The 22,622-nt window shown below is 46.8% G+C and overlaps 5 protein-coding genes across 5 annotated transcripts; 2 read left to right on the forward strand and 3 right to left on the reverse strand.

The window, feature by feature from the left end:
• Positions 1-878: 878 nt before the first annotated feature.
• On the reverse strand, positions 879-2,816 carry C922_01673 (thioredoxin reductase 2; the record flags this gene model as incomplete). Its single annotated transcript, XM_008817276.1, has 1 exon — positions 879-2,816. The coding sequence occupies one exon, from the start codon at positions 2,814-2,816 to the stop codon at positions 879-881; it is 1,938 nt and encodes a 645-aa protein (XP_008815498.1).
• A 2,396-nt stretch (positions 2,817-5,212) lies between these two features.
• C922_01674 (apoptosis regulator BCL-W) lies at positions 5,213-6,754 on the reverse strand (the record flags this gene model as incomplete). Its single annotated transcript, XM_008817277.1, has 6 exons — positions 5,213-5,297; positions 5,439-5,536; positions 5,681-5,768; positions 5,953-6,059; positions 6,236-6,340; positions 6,629-6,754. 6 exons carry the CDS (start codon positions 6,752-6,754, stop codon positions 5,213-5,215), a joined length of 609 nt encoding a protein of 202 aa, XP_008815499.1.
• Positions 6,755-11,942: 5,188 nt separating this feature from the next.
• On the forward strand, positions 11,943-15,070 carry C922_01675 (hypothetical protein; the record flags this gene model as incomplete). Its single annotated transcript, XM_008817278.1, has 2 exons — positions 11,943-14,741; positions 14,873-15,070. The coding sequence occupies 2 exons, from the start codon at positions 11,943-11,945 to the stop codon at positions 15,068-15,070; spliced, it is 2,997 nt and encodes a 998-aa protein (XP_008815500.1).
• Positions 15,071-16,221: 1,151 nt separating this feature from the next.
• Positions 16,222-18,063, reverse strand: C922_01676 (hypothetical protein; the record flags this gene model as incomplete). The annotated part of the gene is made up of 1 exon (XM_008817279.1): positions 16,222-18,063. The coding sequence occupies one exon, from the start codon at positions 18,061-18,063 to the stop codon at positions 16,222-16,224; it is 1,842 nt and encodes a 613-aa protein (XP_008815501.1).
• A 1,505-nt stretch (positions 18,064-19,568) lies between these two features.
• On the forward strand, positions 19,569-22,490 carry C922_01677 (hypothetical protein; the record flags this gene model as incomplete). Its single annotated transcript, XM_008817280.1, has 1 exon — positions 19,569-22,490. One exon carries the CDS (start codon positions 19,569-19,571, stop codon positions 22,488-22,490), a length of 2,922 nt encoding a protein of 973 aa, XP_008815502.1.
• Positions 22,491-22,622: the final 132 nt, after the last annotated feature.

Below are 22,622 nucleotides of genomic sequence, written 5' to 3' on the forward strand. Positions count from 1 at the left end.
GCACGTTTTCTTCCTCGCGTGATGGGATACTTTCCTTCCCCAGCTGCTATAACCCCCTGGCTAACGATCGCACGGTAGTTCCTCTCAAATATGTCGCCCACACTAAGAGATTCACACTTTGGCTAGACGGTTCAGCCCGCTGTTAAGTTTGTCTCAGCAGACAGGCCCATTTCTCCTTTAAGTGCCATAATTGATGAAAAAGGAGGGGAGACCGTATGTCCAGTTTTTCCTACACCACGGAAAATGCACAGAGGGGGGGTAGGGGTGGCCTCGGCAAGCGCGGAAAGCATGTGCTGTGCTTTTTTGCCATCCGCGTGAACCTGATTGGGGAGGAACAAACCCACGTAATGAGCAGAGGGAGTGGCCACACTGATCATGCGGTGTGCCCCTTCGTTGAAGTGGCCTCAAGAGTCGTCAAACTATACGAAGGAACTTCGCCAAAGGTTTTTTTTTTTTTTCCCCCACTTGGCCAATCTATCACCTTCTCGCCACGGGGCAAACGGCAAAGAATTCAAAAATTGGGTGACACAACAACGTGGTCTGGTCTTTCAGGGGGGAGTGGCGGCGTTGGGAAGGTGGGACTGCTTCAACTCCCCCGATTGGTCGATCGGCCGATTCGCCGACTCACAGACTTCCCGACCCCTCCACTGCCGTTGTCACACCCTTCGCGCGAATGCTAAACCGCTGGTTTTATTACCCCGCCTCTGCCAAAATGCCCATTTAAAGCGCTTCCGGGGCGAAGGGGGGCGAGGGTGTCTAAATGGAGAATTCCCCATATGTCGCCAAAAAAAAGAAAAAAAAAAAAAAAAAAAAAAAAAAAAAAAAAAAAAGGGTGATCTTCGCCACCTTAGCACACCCACTTCCTCTCTCTTCATAGCTTAGCCGCACTTGCCCCCGCCGCACCCCCCCTTGGCGGCAAAGGACAAGCCGGATGATCGCGTGACGGTGAGGTTCATGAAGGACTCAGCATCTGTCGGGTGAATGCCGATGCAATTGTCAAAATCGATCTTCCTAGCCTTCAGTCTCAACGCGAGAGCCATACCCTGGGTAATTTCCCCGGCATTAGGACCCACATAGTGAAAGCCGACTACCCGATTGTCCTCATTCTTTAAGCAGACCAGTTTGGCCAAACAGGTGCTGCTCGTATCTGTGTCATACTGATCCTTCTGAGCTCGTACATGCTTCTCTCTATGCACAGCAGATATCTCCAGGTTATTAAACTCCTGAAGGAAGACCTCTACATTGGATTTTCCGAACACTTCGTACGCCTTTTCTTCTGAGTACCCACAGGCTCCATATTCGATGGGGGTATAAATGGACGTCGGTATGAAGGTGTAATCCATGACTTCTTCCGACTGCTTAAATAACCTCCTGGCTAGGATTTCCCCCGCCTTGATAGCTACAGGAGCTAACTCAGGAACGTCTGCAGCGACGTCTCCCACGGCGAAGATATTAGGAATGTTAGTGCAGCTAAACTCATTGGCAATAATTTTGTTCATATTTTTATTGACTTGAATATTTAGCTTATCCAAATTTAACATGTCGATGTCTCCTTTCCTTCCTGTTGCGTAGAGAACGGTATCAAACAATTCAGTGGTGCCATCGCTAAACAGGACAGATATTTTATCTTCCTCCACTTTGGTTAACTTCTTTGGAAGAACTCCTTGTTTGAAGAGGACCCCCTGTTCCTCCATGTAATTTTTTACCTTCAGCGCGCACTGAGAATCGAACCCTCTCAGGACAATGGATCTCACCGAAACACTGACGTCGTAACCTAATGAGTTCAGAAATCCTGCACACTCCAAAGCAACGTAAGATGCTCCAACGACTAGTGTCTTCCCTGGATCCTTCTTCCTAGAGAAAATATCATCCGACGTTATGCTAAGTTCTCTTGCCCCTTCTACATCGTCTGGGATATGTGGCCTACACCCAGTGGCGATGAGAATGTACCTGCCTGTGATGGATTCCTCCTTAGAGAGGTCTCCCTTTAGATAATACGATACGGTGTGTTTATCCTTCAAAAAAGCTAACCCGTTTATGTATTTCACCTTTGATAACCTCAGTCCTGTCATGTAGCTAAAGTTGAGAGAGCGTATATGCGACTGAACCGTGGTAACTAGCTTAGCCCAGTTGTGACTTAAATCGTTACAAGACCAACCGTATCGAGTAGAGTCCAGCTTAAAAAGACTCCCCATATTTCCTGCGTAGTGCATCAGCTTCTTTGGCACACAGCCTACGTTAACACACGTCCCTCCTATTCCCCACTTGGTTCCTATGTTACTTGGCTTGACGTAATCGAAGAGGAGCACCTTCGCTCCGTGTGCCGCTGCTTCCTTCGCGGATGCCATTCCGCCGGGCCCTGCCCCGATGACCACATAGTCGTAGTCGTAGCTGCTGTCGCAGGGGCAGTCCGATTTGCATTGCGATTTGCATTCCAATTTGCACTCCGATTTGCACTGCGATTTCCCCTCGTTGTTACTTCCTTTCGAGTTTGCCACCTTCCCCGATGCGCTCATCCCTGCCGGGGGTTCCTCCCCTTCCGCCTGCACTTGTCCGTAAATTTTTTTCTCGCTCTCTGCGCCAGTCATCGTCGGTTTTAAAAACACTTGGGCGAAGCTCCTCCTCTGGAGGGACTTAATATGCCGACTTGGGGATGTTAATGGATGGGTCAATGGTGGGATGGCCCTCCCGGGGGTGATACTTCCTGGGGGGAGTCCACTGCTATGCAGAAAAAGTCGCACCTTTGTGAGAAAGAGATGCTGCGATGCTTCTAGCTTGATGGGCGATATGGCCAGGCTGGCAAGCGCCATGCTCATGCTTTCTCTTCCTCTTCTGGGGGCGCCTCGCTGGAGCGAGCGCGTGTGATCGGGAGAGATTTAGCGTGTAGGCATTTTACAGGGCTAGATGCAACAGGGATGATTGCTACGGGGGTGATAAACCTCTCCACACTGCCGCCGCCTAACCGCATCACGGCTAGCTGCTACACTTTGCGCTCGTAGGGGGATCCACGCGGTGGTATTCCATTTGGAGCGCTCTCATCACGCGGTTGCTGACACGTCGCTCGCTGGCCTTTTGCAAAAAAAAAAAAAAAAAAAAAAAAACGGTCATACCTACTGCTAGGTGCATATTCAATCGAGTGCTTCATTTTTTTGGTAATGCAAAAGGGGATTATTTTTTCCAGTAGGATATAGCCGCGGCGACAAAGGAAAAAAAAAAAAAAAGTGTGCACACGTTCACCCGCAGATAGTGTGGGTGGAGAGCCACACAGATCTACACACATTTGCGTAAACAGTTGGGCAGTTCAAAACAGATGGGCAATTTGGGCATGATATTTTTTTATCCACCTAGGGGAGGCGGCCTTACCGTGGGCATATCTATATGTACGTATCAGATGGGTAACACAGCAGCGCAACGTGGGAATTCCCTTTTGCGTGTAGAAGCAGCTGACGGGACACGTGCAGAGGTGACCAATAGCTACGTTGTGATGGGTTGGCACTTCGCACGAAAAGGTGGTCGCCAAATGGGAAACCAAGAGGAAAACCAAGAGAGAAACCAAACCGTCCACCTTTCCCAGCTGGCCCATCTGACATATTCCACATCGTCGCTTCCTTTCCCATGTCATCTTTCTTTTCAATTTCGCTACGCACGGCTTAGCGTGGGTCTGGGTGGTTATCCAAAAGATCTCGTCCAAATAGAGACCCGTTCAGAGGCGGGGAGCGCACATTCATGTGGCTTTAAGAATAAATACCACCCTGGTACTTTTCCAAAGGGGAAAAAACAAAAGCATCTTGAATGATGCTCACGTTGAAGTGAGGCATTAAAAGGGTTAACTCGGAGGGGTTAATGAAGACATGTGCAAGTGAGCACTACGGAAAAAAAAGAAAAAAAACAAAAAATTAATACAAAAAAATAAGCTAAGCAACATGAGCAAGGTGAAGTAACGGATGATAACACCCTTCCACAAGTGTCTGTGCAAAGTAGGCAACAGGACAAAAGCACAACAGTTGCTTATTACTAATCGATGCGTGCGCTTTTCCCTTTCGCCAGGGGGCTCACAACGAATTCATGGCTCCCGTCCATTTTAACATTCGGCCATCAGCCATTTTAACATTCGGCAATCTGCCATTTTAACTTCTCGCTATGGGCCATTTTAACTTTTGGCATTTTCGCCGTTTTGCCTTTGGCCGTTTTGTTCCCGTTCACTGTTTGGCTTTTTTTTTTTTAAATGGGGATACTAATTTTTTTTCTTTTTTTAGCTAGCTAAAATAAAGCGATGCAAAGGGAAAAAAAAAAAACACACCATTCCTTTTGCTTGGTGCTTAGGTGTGCGGCAAAGCTTTATATAGTGTAACAGCACACACCTCTACATGCACACAAGAACACTTCTTCACATGTCGATGCGAATTTCCACACGAATGTAATGGGGGGGCATACGCAGTGGGAATGGCGATGGAAATGGCAGTGAATGGGGGGAGAGGGGATTCCACCCAAAAAAAATAAACAACCAATGTAGAATAAATACGACGCTACGGGGGAAACGAAGAAGCAGCTTTTTATCCTTCAAAGAACACATAGTGCAAAAATTGGGAACAACGAGGCATCCACAAATCAACACATGCACATGCCTCCATGTGTGCATCTCCCCAGGTCGCATTGGCAAACGCGCGCAGATGAAGGCACCTCCACTTTGCATACATGGTAATAAAAATGAACATGATGGGGGAAAAAAAAAGCAACAGCAGCAGGAGCAGGAATAGGCAAAGAAACAATAAAAAGGATTAAGCTACTCAAACGATGAAACTCAAATTGGGGTGCAAAGGGAACAGCAAGCAGGTTCACTTGGGTGCATACGTCGGGGTTGCTTAAAGCACCGTCGTTGGGTGTCGGCGGCCTATGTCAGTGGTTCGGGCTATCCACATGGTTGGTACTTTTCTCCTGGCTCGCCCTTTTCGCTCTTGAGCGTCTTCATTCGTACACACAGCCATTCGTGTTAGCATTCGCATCCTCTTTCTTTCTTACATATACTTTTTCTTTGCTTTTCATTCTGGCTCTCCCACCGAGTGGGCAAACGGTGGGGGTACTTAAAAAAAAAGGGGACACGCGAGCGGCGCGCAAGCAAGCACACATGGATGCACACACGTAACATTCACACATGTAGCATGCGCGCTTGCCTTTAAAAAAAATTGAAAACGCTACAAAGTTGGGACCACCATCAGGCCCGCTCATAGGGGTTCGTGACGATTTTCTTGTATGATCCTCTTCCGCGGTAGAAGGGTCTGAAGCTGGGTTGTCTGAGTCTGCACCGGGGGAAGACACATACATATGTATTGATGCATGCATGTACGCTTACTACGTGCGCATATATTAACGCTTCGTAACGGTGAGGTGCATGCCGATGAGGGGGCAACCCCCCTGTTGGCGCCATTTCGAATGCATACCTTCCCCTGGGGCCAAGGCTCATCTTCATAGATCGACCCCTAAAGGGACTAATCTTCGATCGGTTGAATCCGGGGATGTTTCGCCTTTTGCTGCAAACCTGTTGTGATGTGGAACGACAAAAAAGGGAAGTGTGTTTGCCCGTCTGTGTAAATGCACTTCGGTGGAGGGATGTATACGACGTGCACACATATTGCGGAAGGATACAAAAACAGATATAGCTTCCGTCACCCCACGCACGTACCTTAATTTGTCTTTTCTTGAAGAAGGACTCAGACAGGGAGAGTGCCGTTCGCACGGAGGACGCGTCGGCGAATTCGATGTAGGCATATCTGGGGGGGGGAGAAAAAAATAAATAAAATAAAAAGAAAAATAAAAAAAAAGAAAAAATAAAAATAAAGTAAAAAAAAAAAATAATAAAATAAATAAAAATATACGCGGAAGGGCGCTGAACAAACGCGCGTACCGACCATCCTCCCCACATGTACACACAAAATAATTCGTTGCTCGCCATACCCCTTCGAGTGTCCAGTGTTCTTGTTCACCAATATGGTCACTCGATTTATCGGGCCGCACTCCGAAAAGAGGGACTGTAGTTCTTCCGGTTGCGTAGAATAGTCCACCTGTGCGTAGGGGAAAAAGCCGATATAGGTAAATGTAACGATGGGAGGAAGCGGTTGAGGTGGTGGAGCGGTATGGAGTCCAACAGTCGGTGGCTTGTCTACAACTGGCTTCATCATTCACACAGTAGATATATACAGCCTCCTCGCCGATACCACGTGATCACTTTAATTCTTACGTTGCCAACAAAAATGGATCGGTTGTTTATCTCCTCCTGCTCCATCTCGTGCGAGTCGAGGGCACCCGACTGGTTCATTTGCATCTCTGCGCCTTCATTCATCATCTGGACGGGGGTGAGTGGGGCGAAAAAAAAAGGTGTTCAAATGAGTAAAGCGGAGACAACAATAAGGGGAACAGACTCCCATGGAGTCGCCCCATATATGTAAGAGAGATACATCTGTCTGGTGTGGATGATCCACATGGTTGTGCAGACGGGGAAGACCATTCCACATAAGGCGAAATGTAAAAAGGGTACACAAACAAGAGAGCAGGAGGGGGGAGGAGGGTATACAGATGGGTGCTGTGAGATGCGGAAGGAGTGGGGGCTAGAAACCCGGGTGGGCGGGCTCACCTTCAACTTCTGCAAATCGCTGAACTCCTTATCGATACTGTTTATGTCGTCAACAGGGACATTAAAATTTGCCCCGTCATTGTCGCACTTTTCGTGGTTCATTTGGTCTAGGTTCATTGGCTCCATTTTGTGTGGTCTACTTGGTGTTGCTTCGACCGGGCGATACGGTAGGCTCCACTACGGTTCGTTTGGCTACGATTCGCTTCGGCTCGCTTCAACCTGATGGGCGCAGTCCTACGTGCTTATCTTCCGGTGGCACGTTGCGTTAACTGGGGTATGCCGACAACACGTGTGGCTCCGGGACTCTTCTGGTAATTCAATTCGGATGCACAAACGACATGCTACTTTACTGCTATGCACCTGGTATTCCCGCTTCGCATGTATAGGATGGGAATCGCCCGACAGAGTAAAATGCAGCTGACGAGTGGAGAAGCCCTCTTCACCTCGTAAGTGCAGTCAACAGTGAAACCCAAAATGGTCACGCGGAAGAGCGACACGCAAGAGTGGGGAAGCAGAAGTGGGTACCTCAAAACGGTACTCATAAATGGCACGCAAAATGACCGCTTTGTAACGTGAAAAACCTCGCGCAAGTACCACCTTCACATGCCTGCCAAATGACGCGCGCACGCACGAATGGATATACGAAGGTATATTATGACCATGTACATATGCATATAAGCGCATATGTATATATACGTATATATATGTATATACTTGCCCTTCGAAGGAAGAAAAACTCAAAAAAATATAAAAATTACGATCAAGGAATAAAAAAAAAAAAAAGCAGCAAAGTTAGATGAATTCAATTTTCATTTCTGAGTCATTCAAAAAGAAGAGAACATGAAAAATCCGAAGAGGGGGAAAAAAAAAGAAAAAAAAAATTATGGATATTATATTAATACCATATGTTCCACTGCGCATATTTATTTATTGGGAAAAATAAAAGCGCTTGTGCGTTTGCCTCTTCACGTCACTCCGATGGGAACAGAAGTTGCGCCTGTCAGTCGATTGATTGACTATTTGGAGTTCGTCGGAAGGGAAAGAAAAAAAAATATATATTTTTATATATATACATATCCACGTTTTTACATGTACATATACCTATATGACCGTTTTTACATATACAGATATTTTTCCTGTGCGAGTTTGTTACCCCTTCGACGCGGCGCTAACTTCGGATAACTTCTTCAACCCGCGTGGTACATCGTATACGCCGCGCCGCTACAAATGGCTCCGCTCGCCGAAGGTTAGAGGTTTACTACCCGTGAGGATACTGGCCTATTTGTATTTATAACTGCCCAGTACAAAGTTGAGAAAAGCATCACGCTAAGCTATATATTGGCTAAGCAGGAACTTTTTTTTGTTCCCCTTCTCTCGTCATAATTCCTCTTTTTTGTGTGCCACTCCCCCGCCCATGACGTGAATTCAACTTTCCCGTTTTGCATCACCTGAATGTTAGCCCTTCAATGGTGGACATAATTATTCCACCTTCGCAAATATTCAAAGGGGTACTCACCAGTTATCTGCCCCTTCCTTCTCCATGTACACGTTGGGGGGTGGAGTCGAGACAGTTGTGTTGAGCGACTTCCCAGTGGAAGGGGCATATCCCATTGAAGACTTGCAGATGGGTGCCAAGGAACATATAACAACGTCAGCGTTAATTCCAACGGGAATGTAACCGTTGCGTGAGTCGCTATTTAGATGAATCCGTTGACACACGCACACGCGCGGTTAGAAGAGCAGTAGGCATCGCGGAAAACTGTGCCCACATCAGTTCTTTAAAAGGAAACCAACACGGAAGCTGCTCACAGCAGTTCTTATCCGTTTATATATCTACCCGGCTAGGTACACGCACTTGGCTAATTTTTCCAGGTACCCACTTTGCGTGATAAATCCCGTTGAAGATACGGCCAAGATGGCGGTTCGTTGGTAGCCTTTTCTCCACTTGCTTATATGCCCGTCCACAACGTCCCAATGGTTGCCACGCGTTGCAACCCCATTTTAAATCATTATTGAGAGATGCTCGGTTGGTTGGGAAGTCAAGGCGGAGGAAGTAAATCGGTTCAGCTCACTTACAGGTTTGTTAAACTGACGTCCCGCACCCCTCGGCCCAATGCTCCTTTTTTTCAATTGCGCCCATGTGACGAGGGACATAAGGGCATACATATGCATATACACACATGTGAGTCACCTGTTGACGCACCCGGAGTAACATCACAATTGGGTGCACTTGGACATGCATCCGTTTGGGGCAGCCAGGCACATCACGTGCCACATTAGGGAATACACAATTAAACCGGACACACAGAAGGGGGGGTGGCCATAACTCACCACAACATTGTACCGCATTACGTCTTCCCATAATATTGGCAAAAAATTACCAAACGTACACACGTGTGTTTGTGTGTGGAAGGGTGGGTGTCAGCCGGATGGACACAGACTGCTTGATCCGGCAAGGTAACTTTTGCCTCCTACCATTTTGTCAACCCTCACTTCCACGTTGGAGTGTTATACCCCCATGAGGTTTGCGTCACCATCGAACACACGTGTAATCAACGTTCACTCGAAGGAAGTGCCTTTGGTACACCTCGTATTGTTCCTCGTCGTCGTCCTCCACCTCCTGCCAAAAATTAAAATACCCTTTCGCAACAGGGGACAGAAATGTACAGAAATTGCCTGAACATGTTAATTAAAAAAAAAAAAAATACTAACCTTTCAAAGGGGTAGCCAAATGGGACAAAAAATTAACAAACGTGATGGAATGAGAAGGAAAAAATATAAAAAAAGAAACCCCTCCACTGCTCATCTTTTTACTCTCGTGTAAAACATCGAAATGCGGAAAAGTTATTATCCCCCTTGAAGGAAGCACATACAGAAGGGGAACAAAACCCAACGCAGATTATCATGCCTATTATCTCCCCCTTTCTCTTATTTGCAAATTGATCGGTTATGCGTGATGCTGCTTCGGAAATACCCAGGTGAATTTTTAAGTTGTTAAATTTTTTCTTTTCCCCTCCACTGCCATTATTTTTTCCTTTTTTACGTCTTACGAATTAGTTTTGTATGTTCGCCTCTTCTAACCTCCATCGTTTGTGTAAGATCGCGCTAGGGTGCACAGGAGTACGGATATGCGAGTGTGTACATGTAAAATTACATGTTCGTGTTTGTATGTTCATCTGTACACATGCGCGAAAGTGTTTTTTTTTTTTCTTCTTCTTCTTTTTTTCCACAACACGGGCATGCGAAAAGCGTAAAGGACGCAGCTGTTCAAACGTGAACAGGGTGAGCGTCACATATTCCAATGAATTTCCCTCCACTTAACGGTGAAAAGAACTGAAAAGGGGGGTAACCATTACGTGAAAGTACTAAAGGATATTCTTTTCCCCTCCACCATTGGAATAGCCAATACGAATATGCTTTTACCCTCATATACATACTCATTTGCATAGTCATGTGCGGACTTCCTAGCCCCCTGTGGAAACAGCCCCGTGGTTTGCCTTTTGCCCCATTTTGTTGCCTCACTTTGGGGCGGGGCAAAGGTCTACATACCGTTCTTCATTTTCCACTACTTTGGCTGCTTTTTTTTGGTGGGGCGCAGATGGTCGTATTTCTGTCCCTACTGAAAAAATGAATACATAAACGTGGGCCATTTTGCAGGATTGTAAATGCAAGTACCCAAATGGACACCTTTTTTTTTAAGTTGCCTGTTGTGGATTCCCTGCTGTTGCGATGCCATGGCGGCTGCGACGGCGATTGCCTCGGAGTTTGCCTCTTAACGATATGTATGTTTGTGCCTCCAATTCATCATTTGAATTGAGCGCCTGAGTCTTTACTCCAGATGGCTTCCTTCAGCCTAATGTGACTTCAATCTGCTTGCCGCTTTTTTTTTTTTTTTTTTTTCCAAAATGCGCCGCGCAGCAGAGCGGGCATTTTTATTTTTGTGCGCCGATCGTTTTGCCATCCTGGAAGAAAGTTTTTACTTCCCTCCGTTTCGTCTTTTTTATTTGTTCGCATTCGTTTCCGTTTGTCACTTCTCCATTTTTTTTGTTCGTCCAATTCGCTCCCTGTTGCCTGCATTGTAGGGGCCTGTGGATTCCCTGCTGTTGCGATGCCATGGCGGCTGCGACGGCGATTGCCTCGGAGTTTGCCTCTTAACGATATGTATGTTTGTGCCTCCAATTCATCATTTGAATTGAGCGCCTGAGTCTTTACTCCAGATGGCTTCCTTCAGCCTAATGTGACTTCAAACTGCTTGCCGCTTTTTTTTTTTTTTTTTGTTCCATAATGCGCCGCGCAGCAGAGCGGGCATTTTTATTTTTGTGCGCCGATCGTTTTGCCATCCTGGAAGAAAGTTTTTACTTCCCTCCGTTTCGTCTTTTTTATTTGTTCGCATTCGTTTCCGTTTGTCACTTCTCCATTTTTTTTGTTCGTCCAATTCGCTCCCTGTTGCCTGCATTGTAGGGGCTAGCCGTTTTTTAAGCCGCACCTCCAGAAGACGTACCGATGAACCGCCTGTTTAGTGATAACTCCCTGTGGGCTCTCCGCGCACGTATGCGGGTTTATGTGTAGGGGGAGCACGCCTCGGGAGCACACGCGCGCCTATCACTGCGCGTACTACTGTGCCTACCATTGCGCGTACTACTGTACCTACCATTGCGCGTACTACGGTGCCTACATCTGCGCGCCGCTATCCCAGTTCAAGCAGCGAGCACGCACATACGTATGCACACCTGCAAGAACGGCTCCTTGTACTTCCCCGCGCAGGCCGTACCAACTTGAGCAGATAACGCATAAAAGAATAGCGTCAACGCTGAATTACGCGAAAGAGAGAATGTAAGCATAACGCCCCATTCATACAGGTCATGTGCCTACGGTTTGAAACTTGTGTGGGTGACTTTCTCCCCAGTTTATCTCCCCCCTTTTTTTTCCCCTCCTCGTGGATTTATCGACCGTTTTGTTTCTCTCTCCGTTTTGTTCTTCTCTCCGCTTTGTTCTTACGACTTTTTTTTTTTCATTTTTTTCTTTCTTTTTTGATTTCGCTTTATCACTCATTAGCTGAGCACATCGAGTGCGCCTCCCCTGAAAGTGTCGCGCCTGGCGAGGCACCAGTTTTGCAAATTCGTTTTTCCGCTGTTAAGTCGCCGTGCAGCCCCTGAACAGGAGAAGGGAGAGCAGATGTATACTAAGATACAGCTGCACAGACGGGTATGCAGGAACTTTTTCTGCGTCTCCTTCGCCGTCTTCTCCCCCGCCTTCCCTTTCCTGTTCCGCTTCTTCTCCATGAGCAGCACCCCGTGACACATGCCAAGGCACAATGAAAACGCCCGAATTCAGTCTAGACTCGCTAAACAAAAAGCGAAAGAAGAGGAAGAAGAAGTTGGACTATGAGAAGCTCAGTGCACACTATTTTTTGAAGCTGCCCATTTTTATCATCCTGATGTTTGTATTCTCCCTCAACGCTTTTATATACATTTTCATAAGGTTCTGTATTTTTGTTTGCGAGAATGTGTCTTTTTTCCTCATAACAAAGTACAGGGATTTTTGTAGATCTCTGGGGAAGAAGTCAAGTGGGGAGAGAGGAGGTGACGCGGCGGATAGCAAACGAAGTAGAAGAACCATTGGTAATATGTATGGCCAAGAAGGCATGGAAAAAGCAGAAGAAAGCATTTTTAAGATAGAGAGCCTGATGCGGTCATGCAACAGTTACAAAGAATACATCAAGTATGCCTATCGAATGGATGAACTGACTGGGAAGACTGTTCACATAAATGAGAATGACGATTATATAAATACGTATGATGTGAACTTACTGAAAAAGACAAGCCAGAGAATAAAGAAAAGTCTAAAAAACAGTGATGTGTTGAGGCTACTGGAAGATATAAAAGTCGCTACGTCACCAACAATGAAGGCAATTTTTAAGGAGAAGTATTATTGCAAAACTTATTCTACGCCACACATTATAGTGACTGATTTTATAACGCATGTGATGGAGGGACTGGAGTTTGTCGATCGGCATGTACATCGACAGAAGGAGACGAACTCTAGTTACATTTTCTCTGATGAGTATCTATTGATTAAGAGGATTTTTAAGGATGTCTTTCGGCAATGGGGAAATACTGCCTTGTTCTTCAGCGGAGGTGCCATCCTGGGTCTCCACCACTTTGGCGTCTTGGAGGTTTTTCTAAAATCTTCCATTAATGTAGACTACTTTGAGGAGTGCTCAGCCTGGGGGGGGCAGCCCACTCAGGAGAATCACTCTGCGAAGGAGAAGCAACCCAGTCTCCCTGGTCAGCCAAGTCAGAAGAAGAGTGCACACATCAGGGAGGCGTGCAAAGTGGGGTGCGCCCCCAAAGATAAAGGAACCCAATCGGAAAAAAGGAGCGAGCGCAGCACTAAAGGGGGGAAAACCCTCTTAGGGAGGAACCCCCCCTCAGGTGCTAAGCCATCCAAAGGGAAGGATGTGAAGACCTCCACAAATGCAGAAAAAGGAAAGACGAGCAAAATAGACCTAATTAAGAAATTTCTTTTTAGCCGTAACCGATCTGGCAACCATTCGGGATACGCCCCTGTGGAGGGGGAGCGGCGTGGCGGAAGGGCGTCCATAACTCCTTCGAGCGAGGGGAGCTCTGGTGAGTTCTCTTTCAGCACAAGCAACTCCTCGTTGAGCGAGCTGGACTTGGGCTCGCTGCGGGAGGAGGGGGGCGCTGAAACGGTGGGAAGTAGTGAACGGGATGGAAGCGATGGACAGGATGGAACAGATGAACGAAGTGGAAGTGGTGAATGTCGTGCCCTCCCCCAGCTCAATAGCCGCCTCAGGGAAGGGAAGATCACACAAAATCGCTCCTCAAGCAGCCCCTCCAGTAGTATCCCCTTCTCAAATGAACAGAAGGGTTTCGTGCCAAATTTCGAAGACAACATTCTGCCGCAAATCATATGCGGGACATCCGCAGGAAGTATCATCGCAGCATGGGTCTGCTCTAGAACGAACAAAGAGTTGTTACACGAATTTAACATAGAATTTATTTATCAAATCGTATCTTGTTTTTCTTCAGAAAATTGGCTCTACTCTTTTTTTAACATTTACCGAAAGGGAAACTTCTACGACATCGATAAGATTGTTAATCTGATTCATAATCTCTATGGTGATATGACCTTTCTGGAGGCCTTCATTAAGACTAATCTGGTCTTAAATATAACGGTGACCAGAGCAGAATCAGGAAATACCAATTTCCCATGTGATGAAGACGGACATATGGTCTTAAATTATATGAATAGCCCCAATGTGTTGATTTATACCGCTGTTTTGGCTAGCTGCTCTTTTCCCTACCTGCTGCAACCATTTAAATTGTTGGAGAAAAAATACAACAGGGAGAACGTACATAGGTTCATGTCTGTTAAGGAGGTGAGTAATGCTAAGTTTATTCTTAATAGCAATAGTGCGTTTAACCGGAGGAGCCATTTGAGGCAAACGGAGCGGAGGCCCAGCGGGGTCAGTGCGGCGAGTGCAGCCGGTGATGGTGGGGAAACAAGTGTAACGAGCGATTCGGACGATACGAGCGGTCCGAGCGGGCGCCTCAAATTCCTCTCGGCGGGGTGCTCAGATGACGCAAAAGGGAGAAAGAAGAGGAAGGATAAAGGGATGCACCCTCCACGCACGAGTGGCGCAGACGAGCAGGAGGAACATTCCGAAGCAGATCAACCAAAGAACAAAGCAACCGAATGCATCGACCTTAATGAATACAAAAATATAAATCTTGTGGACGAGGAGTACACCATTATAAACAGCGTGCAGTTCAAGAATACGTACTTTCATGATGGATCCCTAAAAAGCGACATTCCGGCCCATAATCTGAATCAGATTTTATCCGTAAACTACAGAATCGTTTCGCAGGTGAATCCCCATGTGTTCCCCTTCATAGGGGTTCGGGTTCATGGAGAAGCAGGCAAGCCCGTAAAATGGAGAGGCAACTCTGGACACTGGAGGGCTGGATTTTTAATGTCCTCTATGGAAATATTATTTAAAGAAAACATGCGATACATTTTGAGGCTGATGGCGCTGTTGGACTTGTCTCCTACGATCCGGGGTCTGAACGCAGGCTCGATCGCGATGCAGGTAGGAAGGAAGCTGTTGTAGAGCAGCTGTTATGCTATCCGCTTGGCCGTTCCTATGACATTTTCCTCACATCCGTTTTCTGTTCACTTCCGTTTCCACTTCATTTCCGCTTCCACTTCACCCCCCCGCAGAACTACAACGGAGACATCACCCTGCACCCGAAGCGGCTCTACCTCAGGCACTTCAAATTGATCAGCGTGTCAAACTACGACGACGTGGAGTGGTACATACAGCAGGGCAGGCAAATGACCTTCCAGAAGCTCCCCCTCATTCTGAACAGAATGAAAATAGAGAAGAAGTTAATCAAGATGAAGAAGTCGTTCTTTTGAGGTTAGGCAGCGGAACGGAGGAGGGGAAGATGTGACGAAGTTGTGACGAGGGGGAAAAAGTGTGTCTGTGTGGAAGCACCTTGCCAGTCGCATATAGCACGCCCACTTTTCCTTGTGCGGTTGGCGGGCTCTTTCACGTTTTTTCCCCCTTTTCTCCTTCCGCATTCACAGCGTGTGTTTTGTTTCGTGCCGTTTGGGGATCTCCACTCGGAGTCTCCCTCTGAGGGGTCGATTTTGTGGAGGGAAAAGAGGATTAGCAGAAGAGGGTGAACAGCGAGAAGGATGCAAAATAGATCCAAGCAGAGTCAAATAACTTGGTCTCTCTCTCCCCTTCCCCCCTTTTTCATCCGCCATTTTTCCAATTTTCCCTTTTTTATGTCCATACGCATGTGCACGTTTAACGTAATTAAAACGATCTGCGCTGAGTTATCAGGCAGCTTGCTTCCCGAGAGGGCAAGGGGTTGGGGTACTCATTATATGAGGCCCTCCTGGTGGCAGTCCTCCCCGCTCCCCGTCCTTTTTTTTTTCGTTTTTTTGTTATCTGTGTGCTACCTTTTTTTTAAGAGGCTTAAGGCGATTCTCCCCATTGTGCGCCTCATCGTTGCGCAAATTTTTGTTTTAACCACCTGCACACGTCAATTCATTTTTGTCTATTCGCCTTATCCGTCCATTCCACCGTTGATTTCATTTTCGTGTCTCGCGAGTCGACCGAGGTTACACCGTCTGTCGTATCCATCTCCTCGTGCGACCAAAAAATGTAAATTTTTCTTTTAAATCAAATTAGACAAGCTTCCACACAAGTGGGCTTCCTTCAAATGAGTTGTCAACAGTGGCTTTAAAAAAAAAAAAAAAAAGTAAACCTGCAGAATTGGCACTAAAAATGGGGTCTATCCCCGCCTTCTTATTGAGAGCGGTCAGATGAAGATGAGTGGACAAAAAAAAAAAAGAGGGGGGGGCAGCATTTCCTTACCGGATGGGAGATGCCAAATTAGCAGCACGCCCACTGCGCGCGGTTAATTCTGATGGACCAAAAAAAAAAAAAAAAAAAAAGAGGCAAGAGTGCTGCAGGGGCCAGCGGAGCAGTATACCCCTCGCGCAGCAATGTGCAATCAGAGCTACTACACGCACGATGCGCCGCGACACTTCCCCAATCACACGTGGCTTATGTATTGGCAAATGTCGTCCAAGGAGAGCCTCAAGAGGTGCCCTCCCTCGACTTGGACGTGTGCGTGATCACCCCTGATCTTCTTCAGCTTCACGGTCTGTTTATACAAAGATATGGATCCCTTGGAGAGGCAGATACTTCTCCCGACGACCTTACATTTGACCGTGTCCTCCGTGATGCTCGTTTCGACATATTTCGACTTCACTTCGGTAAGGTGAAATGGTTGTTTCGATTCGTTATTCCTGACCCGGTGCTCGTCCTTCCTGTCAAGTTTGATCTCTCTTAGGAGTTGTTTAAGGAAAACTTCCCAAAATTGTTTCCTCTCGTTTTGGCGACTGTCCACACTGGAGTCGTCTGCAAGGTGGTCCTCTCCAATGTCGTATTCCCTTGTGTTGTCTGTCCCTGCTCTGTCAGCCTTCCACGACAGGTAGTCCTTTATCTTTTTTTTAACCATTTTTTTGTACAGATGAATATATTTGTGGCTTCTAAAAAGCAGTAAGCCAAGGATGCACCTGGATTGGTCCGCCCCCCCAGTGTTCATCCCACTGTTTTTCCTTCCGCATCTGCTCCTCCCTCTGGTGTATACTATGACCCCCCTCCGTTTGTAAAATTCATGAGTCTTTAAATTAATTTTCACAATAAGTCCTTCGAATAGGTTATCCGTGTTGTCACTCGGGCTGGGGTCCGCACAGGTGGCTCCGTGTGGGTCTTCCTCTTTACCTTTGCTCCTTTGGGCCCCGTCACGGGGCTTATCACCTTGCTGCCTGCTCCCACTTCTGCGGTTACTTCCGCTCTTACTTCTGCTTCTACTTCCGCTCCTACTTCTGCTCTTAGTTCCGCCTTTACTTCTGTTCCCCTCGCTACCCCTAATCCGCTGCAGATTCTCCCTCATCTCTTCCTCCGCGCCCACACCCGTGAATCGAAACTCCCGAGACTGGAAGGAGTCATATATCCTATCGAAGTAGTTCTTGTCGCTACGTTCCTGGTAGTACTGATTTATGTACTTATTGTAGACCTCTTCGTTGAATCCCATTTTGCTGAGAATACGTTTCCCGTAATTTTCCACTTTTATGTGATGGTCATCGAAATCTGTGTACATGTTCATTTCATTTTTAAAAATGGAGTCCTTTTCGTTTCTGTTGAATTTTTCCAGGAAGAGTTTCCTCTTATACGTCAGGCTCTCCTCTGAGATGTGGTACCTCTGCGCGTTCCCTCGCTGGGTTGCGTCATGGTGGAAGTCGGCCGTCAGTTCGTCGTTCGCGGCGAGGTCGCCGTTGGCGGCTAGATCGTCATCCGTTGCTAATCCGACGTCCGCTTCTAATCCAGCTGAGTCCTCCGCTTCCAGCGAATCATCATTTGAGTCCCGTCCATCCGAGGAACCTGCTGACATCTCGTTAGGTCCTTCCTCCTCCATTCGGCCTGCACCCACGTTCTTAGCCTCCGAGCTGCTAACTAGGACAGGTTCCCCATCAGAGTGTTTCGCACTTAACCTGGATTTCCTCTTTTTAGGAAAATTCAAATAAACAATCTTCTTCTTATTTTGAACTCGCTCAAGCTTCTCCTGTAGGGAACGAATAAAATGAGATGTTGCGGAATCGGCTTGTTTCTCCAAATCGTTCCTTGGCTCAGCTATAACTTGTCCATTTCTTATGCCCCTAATTTTCTGTGCTCTGGAAGATGTCCATTCCTCTGTCTCATTTATATCTTTCCCCTCGTCCTGGCTATAATGTGACCCTTCAAACACGTTTAGTGTCTTCCTCTTCCTGCTGCTATTCTTCTGATCGCTCTTCTTCAGTTTGATGTGACACTTTGCCTTTCCTTCCTCCATTGTGTGCAGAGAGGAGAGGCAGCGGGGGTGAGATTCTTAGCAGTGGAGAAGGACGGCCGAGTTAACCTGTCCTGGCGTAGGGGAGGTAAAATCCCTGGAGGGGGTCCAAACAAAGAGAGAGCAACAGATAGGGACTCTAACAAGAAGATACCCCAGTTCGGCAAACAAATATAACATCCTCCTAAAACTATCCCTCTGAAATACATCAGATCAGATGATTTAAATCCCCTTGCAGGTCATTGTATCAAGGGGTGGTTCCCTATACGCAATGTGGCTATCCACCAGAACCATCCTTTCGATGGATACTTCTATCGGGAGAGTAGGAAAAATTGAAAACGGATTAGAGGGACGGCGACGCAACTTTTGTGGAACAAGTACCCAAGTGGAGAGGACAAAGAAAAAAGAAAAAAAAAAGAATGTTAATCAAACCAGCACAGGCTCCTTTGGGCGGTATTAACAATATGGAAGGGGGAGGTAGCGGTTTTCTACCCCGGGCGTTATGGCAGATGCCTAGAATGCCTCGAAAGGATGAGCACCGCGGAAAATGAGGGTTCCCCTTTTTCGCGAAAAATGGCAAACAAGTTGCAAGCGTTTTTTGCTCACTTCGGAGAAGGTTCCGTCAGCACCTGGTTAGAAGGTTCCCATTCTCTGTCGCGTCGCTCCTGTTTTCCAACTCGCTGCGACGCGCATGAAGGGCAAGGGGAAAAGAAAAGGGGGGGTGCGGCATCCAGTTGTATTGCGCGTGTCGTGCACGGAGTGGGAAGTGGCAGAGGCGACGAAGGTGCCCCCAAAGGGGGGATAATACAGGAGGAAAAAAAAAACATAAAAGGGGAAGCAGGAAGGAATAATAAAGAGAGATCATAAAAAAGGGATAATAAAAAGGGAAAGAAAAAAACGCCCACTGGCAGAGGACCCCTTCACAGTTGTCACACCAACTCGCAGCAAACACAACCGGCTCACCCAGCGTGTGAGGTGGAAAGCCGCGTCGCATCGTAGAGCGCCGTGACGCTTAGCGACCCTGCGAGGGGAAAGGTTCTTATATGCCACAGCATCGAATGAAGCCAAAGCGAAGCGGCCAGCCGAATTGATTAGGCTCTACTTCCCCGAAAATTTGGGGGAGAGCTTAAGAACGCCGCTGTGCAGATATTTCTATCCTTCCCCTTGTTCCCAGCTAGCCAACTGAAATGGCTGTAAGACCCCCCAAACGTTGAACTGAACTTGCGGTGTAACATCTAAAGGGGGATGGAAGTAGGAACGAGGCCCTGTGCTGTTTCGAGTCCTACGTTGATGCGACTGTCTACCCAATCTGCAAAGGCACAGGAGGTTTTGCTCCCTCGTGTTGCCTACTGTGCAATGCGGGACAGTTTCAGCCCTTCCCATCTCGCAGAGCAGAAGTGATAAGTATATATCTGTGTAGATAAATTAATGTGTGTAATTTCCCTGTGGGATCGCATAGGGAGGAAGCAACCACTAGCCCACATAGCCGCTACACATCCGCAACGTAAATGATGCGAATTGGATACTGGAAGCGTAGCAGCAGAAAGACGGGGCTGCTGCATGATCTCAAAAGGAATGGCGGGAGGAAGCGCCCTTTCGTCAGCGCTCCTAGCTGCGCGCCGAGGGACGATCGGGGAAAGTACGACGATATAGAAAATGTGAAAAATGAAGCAGATTTAAGGAAATTCTATCTGCTTTACAGTAAAAAGGATGCCACCCAGCTGATGCGTGACTATGAATTACTAACCAGTGGGACGTTAAAGAGAAAGTGCTCACTTGCTGAGGTGATGGAATGCCGCAACATTTTGAAGTACGTGGTGGACACGGCGTCTGTGGTGCATTTCTTAAGTTCGAAGGGGGGAGTCCAAGGTAGTAGGGCCAGTACTCTCCATTCGGCAAATGAGAGCCATCATACAACCGGACCAAACAACGTCTACTACATCCACAATATTGAGAAACCAAAAGTGAACAGAAACGAACTGATACGAACAAGCAGAAACAACCGTTGTATGAATGGCCTCCTCAACAACAACATGCACAAATTTATTTATAGACTGAAAAAATGCGACATTCTGAATTATAAAGAGAAAGTGATAAGCAAGGAGCATGTGAATTATTCCTCGTTGTTATTCCCCCTGACTTACGTGAATCTGAGGAGAGCAAACGGATCAGAAGCGAACTCGTATGTCATGGATACAAGCATCTTCTATCATCATGTTCACAAACGGAACAGTAAGGCCTTTATAGAGATACTGAGACGAGTTAACTACAAAATTTTGTCCGCGCAAGAAATAAAAAATGGCCTTCTCCTCTTGACTGTCCTGCACCACAACAACATTTCCATGTCAAATGACAAAAGCAGCATCGTCAAGTGTGCAGGCAGTTCGGAAGTTTTATACAGAAATGAAGCTTACGTTAATAAAAAAATGCTGCAAGACATTTTCATAAACATGTGTCGGGGGATTTACACTAAAGTGGAGTCCATTTCGTTTCTCCATCTGTATGACTACCTGCTGCTTATGTGCGTCAACGAAGTGAAGAGTAAGGAGGTTTACGCAGGTATCATCAACCGGCTGTCCCATTACGTTAATGTTATTAACAAAATTAGTAACGACCTGAACAGGTCAGGCGAAACGGGGGAGCCCCTCTGCGTGGGGGGAGAAACCGCGATTGGGAGTGATGCCACGGATGGGAGTATAATGCAGACGGGCCATCCGACGGAGGACCCACTTGGCCTTAAAGTCGAATCACTCGAGAGAGCGGCATCCGGATTGACAATCGGCAGTACAGACTGCGCATTCCACGGCGAGGGAGACGAGGTAGATGGGGCAAACGAGGAGTGGGCGCAAAACATAGCCCAAAGCGACGACTGTCGCTTTTACTTGAGGAAGGACCACCGCCAGCACATAACGAACAACCTGCTCAGCATCAAGAACATCCTGCTGCACAAAGTTCTGCTAGTGTACATGGCGAAATATCTCTTCAGCCACATAGACAGCAACATTTTGTATGCCCACTCCGATCTGATCTGCGAAAATCTGGAGCTAATGACACATCATATGATAACAAATTTTATTTTCACCATCGGGACGTGCAAACATATCGACGAATTCTGCATGTTCATGTTGGCAAAGTATGTACAGAATTATGTTCACACGTATACGCCAAATGAGATCACTATCATCGTAAATACTTACGCGGACGCCTCTTTGGAGGACGTCAGTTTTTACGAAACGATTTGTGATCATATGAAGAGAAACTTCCATACATTCTCTTCTATTGATATTATCAAAATAATCTATGCCTTTTCCAAAGTAAGGATTCGAGATGTTGAGTTGTTAAAAATGGCGTATGAAAAGATAAACAATTATTTGGAAGAGAGAGAAAGAAAAATTGACGACATGTCTGTACAGGTGAAGGGGTCATACGTACAATGGGAGAGCGAAAAAAGAAAAAAAAAAAAAAATTTCAACACACACGGAAATGGCGATGCGGTTGTGCTAAGTGGCGATTTCCCCGATGGAGGTCACCACCCTGTGGCGAGCGGAAACAATCTGTATGAGGACAAGCAGAACAAACGGAATGTGACAAGAAAAAAATATGTCATTAACAAATATCTCTGCGCGTACGCATTAATTGCGGCGGGGAAGTTGGATTATGTAGAAGAACTCGACAAACTGTTTGTACACTTAAAGAATAGCATACATAGTGAAGGAATCGACATTAGGGGCGTGTTGTGGATGCCCATGGCCATCACGAGCTTGCTATCCTCGGAATGCATTTTTCACTTCCTTCCCATTTATATAAATTTAATTTACAACGCTTTCAAGAAGACGCAATCCCCCAAACTGCTTTCGCTACTCATACGAAGGCACAGCATTTTACTGCACACAATCGAGACAGACATCATTCCGAAGAAATACATCAGTAAAGGCACTCTGAACAATTTGTATTATATTTGCAAAACGAAGAAGGACAACTCGAAGGAGAAGGTGTTCATTCCAGATAGCTCCACCTTCCACATTGAAGTGTCCAACGCGCTGTTATCCCTGGACATTGCGCACAGAAAGGAGGTTAACATTTACCCCTTCACCATTGACATTTTTATTAGCAGGCCCGGAAATTGCACACATAAGGGGGGGCAATCCAGCAACACGCAGAGAGACCCACCCAGGGCGGCGGCGCCGTGGAGCTTCGGCACGACCGACTATCCCGTTGATCATACCGTGAGGGAGAAGAGAAAAATACACCCCTATAGCAAAGGCAGCGACAAAGACAGCGACAAAGACGGCGAGAAAGACGGCGAGAAAGACGGCGGCAACGACAGCCGCTACGACGACACCAACTTTGAGCACACATTCGAAACCAAGAAGGTGAAGAAGAAGTCCAAGAACAAAAACGAGGTGTACACGGACGTGCCGATTGCATAGCGCGGCAGCTCTTTCCCCTCCTCGCGTTTATTTTTTTTGTTACGCGGAAGGCGGCCGTTTTTAGGGCAGCTAGCCATTTTGCCGCATACTCACCAAATGTTATGAACAACTGGGAAAAAAAACAAAATACAA

Source organism: Plasmodium inui (genome assembly GCF_000524495.1).
Source record: "Plasmodium inui San Antonio 1 unplaced genomic scaffold supercont1.5, whole genome shotgun sequence".
Taxonomy (NCBI): Eukaryota; Apicomplexa; class Aconoidasida; order Haemosporida; family Plasmodiidae; genus Plasmodium; species Plasmodium inui.